Source organism: Populus nigra, chromosome 15, assembly GCF_951802175.1.
Source record: "Populus nigra chromosome 15, ddPopNigr1.1, whole genome shotgun sequence".
Taxonomy (NCBI): Eukaryota; Viridiplantae; Streptophyta; class Magnoliopsida; order Malpighiales; family Salicaceae; genus Populus; species Populus nigra.
The window spans coordinates 11,954,068-11,964,257 of NC_084866.1; the positions used below are offsets into that span (position 1 = coordinate 11,954,068).

At 36.5% G+C, this 10,190-nt stretch overlaps 2 protein-coding genes and 1 long non-coding RNA gene across 3 annotated transcripts; 1 reads left to right on the forward strand and 2 right to left on the reverse strand.

The window, feature by feature from the left end:
- Positions 1-1,202: 1,202 nt before the first annotated feature.
- On the reverse strand, positions 1,203-1,911 carry LOC133674761 (UPF0057 membrane protein At4g30660-like). The gene is made up of 2 exons (XM_062095984.1): positions 1,658-1,911; positions 1,203-1,553 (listed from the first exon to the last, which is right to left on the reverse strand). The coding sequence occupies exons 1-2, from the start codon at positions 1,745-1,747 to the stop codon at positions 1,410-1,412; spliced, it is 234 nt and encodes a 77-aa protein (XP_061951968.1). The 5' UTR covers positions 1,748-1,911; the 3' UTR covers positions 1,203-1,409.
- Positions 1,912-2,068: 157 nt separating this feature from the next.
- Positions 2,069-4,013, forward strand: LOC133674762 (uncharacterized). The gene is made up of 3 exons (XR_009835264.1): positions 2,069-2,288; positions 2,822-2,919; positions 3,689-4,013. It is a non-coding gene; the product is annotated as an uncharacterized LOC133674762 (long non-coding RNA).
- A 2,666-nt stretch (positions 4,014-6,679) lies between these two features.
- Positions 6,680-9,530, reverse strand: LOC133674451 (uncharacterized). The gene is made up of 4 exons (XM_062095555.1): positions 8,430-9,530; positions 7,644-7,714; positions 7,147-7,540; positions 6,680-7,052 (listed from the first exon to the last, which is right to left on the reverse strand). Exons 1-4 carry the CDS (start codon positions 8,556-8,558, stop codon positions 7,020-7,022), a joined length of 627 nt encoding a protein of 208 aa, XP_061951539.1. The 5' UTR covers positions 8,559-9,530; the 3' UTR covers positions 6,680-7,019.
- Between the last annotated feature and the right edge of the window lie 660 nt (positions 9,531-10,190).

The following is a 10,190-nucleotide window of genomic DNA, read 5'->3' on the forward strand; positions in this document are numbered from 1 at the left end:
ATAGATGCTACATAACGACGCATTCATATCATTATAAAAGATGAAGTTAGCTGAAGAACTCTTGTGGTAGCGCTATTGGAGAAACCGGATCTACTCTCTAATGGTTGCACAAGGGCAACGTCCTCTGCGATTAGTGGATGACCTTCGATGGCTCTCATAGCAGCAGACCAGTCTGTGTTGGTTGCAGCTGGTGGATGGTGGATGTTTGGCTTAGAAAGTAGTACGTCTAGAGTTTAGGGGTGCTGGGTCTGTGCTAGAAGATGAACACGCAAATTTTCAAAAACTATCCAACATTAAAACAAAAAAACATATATATTCCACTAATAACTAAATTAAATCTAATAAATAAACCTAAATAAAATCCAATAACACGCGGATTAGATTATCATCCATCATCTAGATCATACGAACATATAAACCATAGCTCAGGCACGATGTCCCCTTCATCAGGCCTCCATAAAGGCTTTCCAAACCTAACTTTGTCCATATTACCAAGAAAATGTTCCGAAGGTATCTCAAATCATACGATTATTTCATCACAAATTTGGGAAAAACAATCTTCCTCGCAAGCAAATACCATAAGCAAAACCTACTCGTTTGTTACTGTTATTCAGCAACATAACACACGGTTATGGGAAAGCATGAATAATGAGAGAATAGGTACAAGGCTGCCACAGCAAGCCAGAAATCAGTATCAACTACTACTAGGAAACCTGGGAGGGAAGAATTGGCAAATACCTCTCCTGCATTGACCACTTACAAAAACAGGATAACAGCAAGCTGAAGTTTATTTCATTAACAGAAATCGAAACCACTTTCTTAGGCAAGCATTCAAGGTGATCTTGTAGATCATTCAATAAATTTTGCTCCATGCCAAGATGATATGCTCTGAACGCCTACTACATGATTATGCAGATCATTCGATAGGCATATATACTTATACTATGGTTGCAGCAATGCGGTACTTTTAAGAAGGCTCAACAACATAATTTTCCCACGGCTCCCAATTGAGGCAGCACATTCTTTGCAACGATTTATGTCTGTAAAGCTGAACAAAAATCCATAAACATGGGAGAAGTAATGTGCGGGTAGAATTTCGAACAAACTAGTTCGAAGTCTGACTCAATAAATCCAATTGCAAATAAGAAAATAGCAAACCACAAGAGCCTGCCACAACCTAGTCCATTATTTTGCAAGAGAGGTAATAGAAATTAAGATGCAATTGAGTAAGATTCAGAACGTCGTCTCATCCATTTGTAGCTGAAAAGAGGTGAAAATACCAGCAAAAGTATAATTATCAAACCACAATTAAGCAGTAATTCCGTTGATTTTGACGTTGTTTAAACACAAGACACAAATCTCATAGATGAAATGGAGTTCGAGAAGACCAAAGGGACTGGTATGGTAATTCACTGATACGCCGGGGCATAAAGAGGACGCCTGCCTTCATCAAAATACTCATCCCGGTCGATAAACACAATTGCATAGAGAGCATAAATTATTCCAGGAACGTAGCCTAAAATAGTGAGTAACAAGCAAATCCAAAATTCCACCTGAAAAAAAAAAGTATTGATAAGAACCCATTAAAGTTATCCATCAAGTATATCCAAATTTTCAGATCTCTAAAAAGAAGAAGAAGAAAAGGGGAGAGGCGTACACTGCAGCAGCCATGCCTGAAGCAAACACCGAGAGGAGGGAGCAAGATGGCGATGATGATCTCGCAGCAGATCTCACAACGACTTGGCATTTTCTCTCGGCAATATTTGCAAAGGCTGATGATTCTAATCTAACAGTTGTAGTTGACTAATGGGCTCCTAATGAAGAAGCAAACAAAGATGGGGGGCCTCATAAATTTGTGGTGGGTTATCTGGGAATTCAAGGAAAACTGTATCACCGTCAGGAAAAAAAAAAAAAAATTCGTGGACACAAACTTTTTAAGCGTAATGTCGGTTTTGCCGTTGATCATTAGAATGCTGAGCTCTGCTTTGGAGGTCGTTTTTGGTTTTTTGCTTTAATTTCAAGTTTTTTCAACAGTTGAGAACAACAATCCTATTTTTTCTCTCTTTTGTTGGGCGACGTGGCTGCGTGGCAACCATATTTCTCTTTTGACCTTTTGACTTCTTCCAGGAGTTACATTCTTTCACTCCACACGTGAGAGAGGCGACGTTGGAGAAGAGGAAGCCGCAGAGGGAGCTCCTTGCCATCGCGTCGGTCAAGGTGAAGATTGTTACTGAAGGTGGCGCTTTTAGGATAGGGCGGAGGCTGTGAAAAAAACAGGAAAGAAAAAGGTGGATCCTTTGAAACCCTCTTTCTTTTATGGTCTTTTTCGATTCCCTGTTAGATATGGTGCATGGTTTGTTTTTTTTGTTGCCATCTTTTTTAATTTTAATTGTTTGCTTCTGAGAACCAGGGTTAGGTTCTTGGTTTCCCTGGATTGTTCGTCCCCTTTGACAGCCCCTATACTTTGCAGAGCTTTGGCTTCCTCTCACTTCCAATCTTTTATCTCCTCCTCTACATAGTGTTAGTGTTACTCGAGTTCATATTTCGTTTTTTTCAGATTTTCATGGAGGGCTAGATCATGGCCGACCTCTCCACTGTTCGATGCCAACTCCCAATTCTGTCATTTTTTATGAAATCGTGTTTCTTTGCATATTCAATTAGGCTCAAGATTGGCATAATTTGAATCATAACTATTCGTTTCAATAACTTAAGCACATTAGCGATGGTTTTTCATGAATAATAAGGGGTCATTTTTATTTATTTATATAAATCATTCTTTTGAGTGTAAATCTGAAGGGTTTTGAATGTTTTTTGTGATCAGTATTTGTGAAAGATATGGCTCCTCCGAAGGTTTACTTATTTGATGAGATTGCCAAGCACAAGAAAACCGAGGATTGCTGTCCGAATATCTCTGGAAAGGTCAGATCTCTTTCTAAAAGTTTCAATTTTTTGTAGTTTTGAGATTAAAAGGGGGAAATTCTGTTTGGTTGCTGAGAAAATTTGGTGTGAGATACAAGATGAGAACTTTGACTTGTTGTGGTTAGTTTTATTTACCCTTTTGGATTTTTTGTGTATTGAAAATTAAATATGTATCAGTTCATTGCATGATTAAGCTGTTAGAAGTTTATTTTTAATGCCTAAAACTGGAGAAGTTTGTTAAAATTAAAGGACTGCCTTATCTAATGCCTTCTCTCGGTAAACACTGAACCAGCAATATCAATACTGCATAAAGTTGCTAGAAAATATGCCTAAGTTCATGGCGGTTCACTTATTATTCTCATGTCCATTGTCTGCACTAAATCAGACTAGCTCCATTACAAAATTGAATCCCGGCAGCATGCTCTCTCGAGTAATTTTTAGATGTTTTTCCAAGTAAAAACTGAACAGCACGGCGCATTTAAAAATTAGCCTTTTTGTTAGCATCGCAGTGCTGCCCATTGGTCTTCATTCATTTTTCTTGCATCTAATCTTATAACAATGCATGTACAGATAAGCTCCTTTCACTCCTTTTCATCTTATATTTCCAGATATTATAAACAACATTTTTTAACTCTTTTTGCTGCTACAACTCATCTATGAATTGCTTGGCTGTTTAAAAATCAGGTTGCTTTTTTTCCCTCCTCCGTTTGCATGACCAATAGCTCTTCACAAGATTTGACATTGTCAATGCAACCTTTTACTTTTCCAGGAAACTTGCTCTCCATCCAGTAAGTGCGCAGGCAAGGGAAAACAAAAACAACTTGCAGAGGATTGACAGAATTTATACAAGCTGAAACATTTTGCTCCTTCAACTCTGATCATTTTGCCCCCCACTTTCTTTCTTTTTTTTGCTTTTCACTGCCAATGAGAATTCTGCCAGTACCTATTCAAAGAGTTCTGTCTAGGCCAAGCATGGCTTCTCCAGCATATTTTGTTTTTGTTGCATATTATGCCTTTAATTTGTATGATACAGCCAATGTCTCACAGATTGCCTTGACGCTTCATTGAAATCCTGTTTTGCTGTTGCGCTTTCACATTAATTAATTAATTAATTACTAACAATACACTAAACATACATGTGGGGAAAAGTATTGTAGCATATTTTCTTTCTAATTTGGTGCGGGCCTATAAAAGAACTTTTTTTTCTTTGATTTTTATCGATCAATGTTTTTATTTTTTCAATTTAGTTCTTGAATATTAAATTTGTATTTTATTAGGTTTTTTCACTTTCATAACCATAGTTATTAAAAACCTAACGGGTTGACCCGAGAATTGTGAGATCCAGGTCCTAACCAGGTCTGAAGAAAAAAAAAAAACAGATGTTGTAGTTAGCTCAGGGATGTGCATGTTTTATTTTGAAATAAATAAAAAAATTAATTTTCAAATACCTATGGTTAAGAGTGAAGAGGTGGGATAAATTTTTTTGAGTGATTGTTTCCCAAAATAAATAAAATAATTTGCAAAAAGCAAGACTAGATAAAGTAATTTTTTCGCCTAGCAAGCCAAAAAAATTAATGTATGACAAGATAAAATATTTTTTTTTTTGCCTAGCAAGCTTAAAAATGTACAAAGCATATTGGTTTTATTTTAAGAATAAAAATAAATTATTATTAAAGATAAAAAATAGATATTGTTTGACTCAATCTTATGAGTGCGAGCATATCATTTTTTCTTTATTAGTTACTAGTTTATATTAAAGTTCATTATATAAATACTAAATTTCAATATGAGATTGAAAGTCCATTAGTATATATATTCTATGTTCATAAGAAGAAAGTTGTGTCTTTTTAATGTGAAATAAAAAAAACTTGGTTTAAAAACTTTAATTTAAAAAAATAAAATAATATCTTTTTAATATGAGATAAAAAAAACACTTTCAAACAATCTCTTAAACTTTATTATTTGAAACATATATAGTCTACATCCATGTGAATTGGTTCTTAAATATTTTTTTTTAATTTTTCCGGGTCAACTCATGTGACCTAACCCCTTGTCCATGTCAACTCTTGGGATGGATTTAATAACTATGCTCATGACACGGATCGCAGGTGTAGCGAATTAACCCGGTTGGCTAGGTTTTTTTTTCTTATTTAACTTTTTTTTTCAATTTCATCCTTTAATATTTGATTAATTAGAAATTAGACTCCATGATTTGTTTTATTTGCTTTCTATTAAGTTATTCTAATATCATGACATGGAATGATGTTTAACAATTTAACCCAAGTTGACTTAGGTTGTTTTTTATATTTTTTTAATTGAAATCTTTTTTAAAATTGAGCTTTATAATCTGTTTTGATTTATTTTCTATGGGAATATCTTGGTATAATGATTAGGGTCACAGGTTTTGGTATTTTAACCCCTGCTAAATCAAGTCATTTTTTTTTTTAAATGGTTATTTCAGTCTCATGTCATTCAACATTAGATTTGTTTTTTATTGGGTTGTCTCCATCTCATGACCTGAGTTGTGGATTTGATAAGATAACTCAATTGACTAATTTTTTTTTATATAAATTTCATTGTTCAACATTATGTCCAACATTTATTTTGATTTACTTTTTATAGGGTTATCTTAGTCTCATAAACCAGGTCATGGGCCTGACGGATTGACTTTATTTGTTTTTTATATTTTTTTTAATTGATTTTTTTTAGTCTCATCCTTCAACATTAGACTGATAGGAAATTGAATTTTATAATTTGTTTTGATTTTTTTTCATGAAGTTATCTCGGTTTTATGACTCGAATCACGAGTCTAATAAGGTGACCCAAGTTAATCTAATATATTATTATCTTAATATTAAAAAAGATGTTATCTTGAAAAAAAATAAACAATTTATATTTTTACTAGTCATCCGGATTATTTTTAAACCCGCAAAGTCAATCAAATCATATAAAGTCAACTATATATAATTTATTTTTTTTCTATTAAAAAAATTTTTAAATAACTTTTTTTTAAAAAAAAAAAATCCAACTCCCAACTTAATGCGGGTAATGATCTAATGCCATTTTATTTTACGTTCGCTAATTATACCTTTTATGTTATCATCTTCTACAAGAAAAAGCCAAAAAAAAAAACATCAAACACCGCAGAATAGTTGAAAGGGCTCACGCGATAAGTTCGCCACTACATAAAAACTTTGACATGTTCAATGGCCATTGTTCTTCCACCGAAAGCGACAATGATAAGCGTATTGCTTGCTCTCTCCATCTCCATTCTCCACCCCATTATCATTTTGCATGACTTGTCGCGTTGGTCTTCAGTCTAACCCCCAAAGAACTTCCCAAATCAAACAACAGAGCAGGCCCCATCAATTCCATCTCTGAAGGCATTTCCCTTCCTGGCCAACAGGCCAGATAACGTAGGTGAAAGGTAACATCTACTCTAGCAGATTACAGGCCTACCATATCTTGTCCTATTTCAAACTATTGGCTGTTGCAGACACCATGATTACAAGTCCACGTTTCTTCATTTAAATATGGATGCCGCTGCCGGCCAAGAAAGACTAAAACGATGAAATTGTACAAGCCTGTTCCACAACCAAATACAAGAGGCAAAGAAACAAAAATTGGGAACCTCAAGTCAAGCAACCAAAACTAAAAGCAACTTTATGCAAGATTCCAAACAGACTGCTAGTTTTCCTTGAGAGCAACTGAGAGAAATGCTTTTATTAAATCTAATTAAGGGACTTTGAATGAGCACAAGTTTTGATTTCTGTGCAATTGACACCAATTTCTTCATTTCTTCTATAATTATAATATATGGGGCTATTTTTTTTCTTTACAACGAGAACCAGGAAAACGAGAATTAACCATTACAAGTTGAGGCAAGGGATACTTTTCAGACTAGCAAAAATATAGGTACCTACAACTGCAATAATAAGAATGGACTCAAACCCTCAACGCTACCTGATCCTGCCATATAATCTTCCTCTTCCCTGCCCAGCTTGGTCCATTCCCGACATTCCTACAAGCTGATAACTTCATATCATTTTGTAGCTCAGCACTACCACCTCTCATTGAACTAATCTTTAGCTCCTCTGTTCTCAACATGTCACCATTAACCTTTCATCCTCCCTCTGCAATGAAGTTAAATTACGCCATTAGCCCAAGACAGAAAGGAAATGCACGGTTTCAAAGCACTGTAGTTGATGACATTTGCTAAACAAATACCGAGATTTCATTCAAGTCAAAAATTGGAGTATTATTTCGAACTGCGGCTTCCTTTCCTCTGTAAATCCTTTCCTTCTGGTTCAGGTCAGGGATTGGTGCTGTCTTTCGCATAGCAGCCTCCTTTCCAATGTGAGTCATTTGCTTCTGGTTTAAGTCAAAAATTGGAGTGGAATTTCGCAAAGTGGCTTCCCTTTCAATGTAAAGCTTTCCCTTCTGGTTTAAATCAAAACGAGGAACTGGTGGTCTCAGAGCAGCATTATTTCCACTATAGCTCTTTTCCTTCTTTAAATTTTTACTAGCAGTTACTAAGTTCTGTGGTTGCACAAAACTTCGCTCCATAGGGGCTTTCTTAGGCTTGTTTTGTGTCAAGTATTTGTATCGTCGTCTCAAAAACCTACAGTTCACAAGATAAACACGACCCAAATTTCAACTTTAAAATCTGATTACAAGTCTATACAAATCTAAAGCATTTAAAGGCACGATAGTGTGTACTATACCTGATTTCAGCCATTAAGGTTAATTTTTTCTGTCTCATCATCTGCAATTTCCTTTTCTTCGCTTCTGTTTCCTGAGAAATGCTTAAAAGTATGAATCCATCTATCATTAACAGTTCTATGTTGAAACCCTTAGGTTTCAACATGAAGTAACTAAAAGAGAAACAAAGGGATCCAAAAAGGTTTTTCTATTCAACATCAAAAGGAAAGGTAAGGAACCCGTAAGATGGGAATTATCCTGCCAGACATAAACTGGGGTAAAAGCATGTTCCAATAAACCACACAAATTATCAGTGTGAAAGCCAAAACGCATACAAGCAAAGAAAAGAGATAAAACCAGAGACACCAAGAATTCATGAATTAAACTCAGAACAGTTGCCGCATAATAAGTCAACTGATCTGTATGGAAGCTGATAAATGGCTAGAAGCATTCGAGATCATGAAAAGATCCCAAAATGCCACAAATCCACCCTCAGGGAGGCCTTAAACAAGTATTTGGCTTCATTGAGCTGCCTACTTATCCTCTATAGCCAAACAGAGAGTATAAACCAAAGGAAAGAGAAGGTTTTAAGACTCCCCAATTTCTAGCTTAGGTAAGACAAATTTCACATAAACACTGGAACAAATCAAAGAATCAACGAAGTAAGTTCCTGTCTCTTGGTATTCTTGTTTTCCCCAGAAACCCAAAAAGCATATGAGCAAAGCCCAACAAAGGAGATCTAACAAAACACCAGATCTAGAAACCCACAAAGAAATAAGAAATCTTTGAAACCCCAGAAAAGCTATTACCTTGTATAATTCCTCGTAGTCCTGCATAAGACTCTGATGCTTGAACATGATCCTTGGATCTTCATACATGGTAGCATATGAAGGAGGAGGAGAGTCCGCAGCAGCAGCAACCCCTTTCATCTTCTTCATGGTGTGATAGGAAAAAAAACTAGTGCCCGAAACTGAAAACAAAGAGCTTTGTGTGTTTTATGGACAGGAGGAGAGGAATGGGAAGGAGAAAGAAGGGCAAGGGAGAGGCAATATAGGTAGGAAGAAGGCTAAGAGAGAATTATAATGAGAAGAAAGAAAGAGAGAGTGATGGACAAGATGAGATCGAGGAGGGTGATAAAGAAAGATGAGAGAGAGAGATGGGAAGGTTCTTGCTTTCCTGTTCTCTCTGTGAAACTCTGACCAAGACAAAGAAAACCCAAAGAAGCCCACATAATTCGGTGAGAAAAATGTTTTCTTTAGAGAGTTGAGACTTGAGACAGTGATGAAGATTGGATTTTTTTGGGGGGTTGCAGAAGGGTATTTCAGGCATACTGAATAATGGGTTTGTGAGGTAAGGTGGGTTTGGTTGGAGGACAACATTTGAAGACATCTACTACTACCACTACTAATCCTCCTATGATATCTTCTCTTTTCTTTTTTGTTTTTCTTCTAAACATAAATTTTGGTCCAGCTGGGCCATTGAAGAAAGAGAGAGAGAGAGTTGGGTGGTGTGGACTCTTCATTGTTTTTGAGTATGGGGTGCGTGGAGTTTCCATGTCTCTTCTTTCTTATTTGGATGACTTGTGTTTCTTTAGCTTCTGTATAGAGAGACAGTGAAAGGGTCCTTGCGAGTTTTTTCTTCCTTTTCTTCCCTCGCAGTGAGAGAGAGAGAGAGAGAGAAGGGTGTGTGCGCGGGCGCGAGAGAGGGTGAGATCAATGAGAATTGGTGGGGGTTGGGCTGAAAAGGCAAAGCAAAGAGATAAATGAGATGATGCTGTTTTTCTGATGTGCTGCTGCTGCTGCTGTTTCGTGTTGTTGCAGTTGTTGCTAGTACCTTATTTTTGGCTTTGGATTGTGGCGATCCTCTCTCTCTCTCTCTCTCTCTCTCTCTCTCTCTCTTTCTCTTTCAATGTGAGAGATGCTTTTCATTTCCCCCATTATTAATATCACAAGCACCATGTCTATTCCTAGCGCATTTACTCACATGCCCCTTGAAGGCTCCTCTGTTGTCGAGGATTCCCCCTCCTTCTCTCCCTTCCTCCTGTTTTTCTTCCCCCACAGCCTGCCAGAACCTTGCTGTGTTAAAAAGTAAAAGATGGAACAAAGCCCCAAATTTGTCTTCCAAGTCGATCGCTTTATCAATTCTCTAGCCCTCCAACATGAACTGTGTTATAAATGGGTTCCTGTGGCAATTCTGAAAAATCCTTTTCTTGTTATCCAAATTTAATTCCAGCATAATTGAAATTGCTCATTTTGACCTCGGTTAGATTCAGTTTTTTGGATAAACTCGAATACTGCTCACCCACCCATTATCCCACCTGCCTCAGCCGACTACATTTGGCATGGAAAAACCTTCATGGCCTTTGGTAATTTCCACCAGCTAGAGCCTCCATGGTTGAAATGATGCTGCACCATACTCCCACTTTCACACAAGTTTTTTTTCTCTTTATTGAATCAACAATCATGTGATTTACCACCCAAAAACAAATGATGACCACATCCTTTTCTTTCCCATAAATGTGTACCCGTTAGAAGCTTGAACGCCACCCACCATAATAGAAGAGCAGGTAA

What these genes read in the sequence shown, in the direction of transcription:
- LOC133674761 (XM_062095984.1), bottom strand. Translation starts at nt 1,747, where the DNA reads ATGCCAAGTCGTTGTGAGATCTGCTGCGAGATCATCATCGCCATCTTG. An exon ending in TCAGGCATGGCTGCTGCAGT is followed by an intron (nt 1,554 to 1,657) that starts GTACGCCTCTCC and finishes TTTTTTTTTCAG; the next exon opens with GTGGAATTTTGGATTTGCTT.
- LOC133674451 (XM_062095555.1), bottom strand. Translation starts at nt 8,558, where the DNA reads ATGAAGAAGATGAAAGGGGTTGCTGCTGCTGCGGACTCTCCTCCTCCT. An exon ending in ACTACGAGGAATTATACAAG is followed by an intron (nt 7,715 to 8,429) that starts GTAATAGCTTTT and finishes AGCATTTCTCAG; the next exon opens with GAAACAGAAGCGAAGAAAAG. An exon ending in ACCTTAATGGCTGAAATCAG is followed by an intron (nt 7,541 to 7,643) that starts GTATAGTACACA and finishes TGTGAACTGTAG; the next exon opens with GTTTTTGAGACGACGATACA.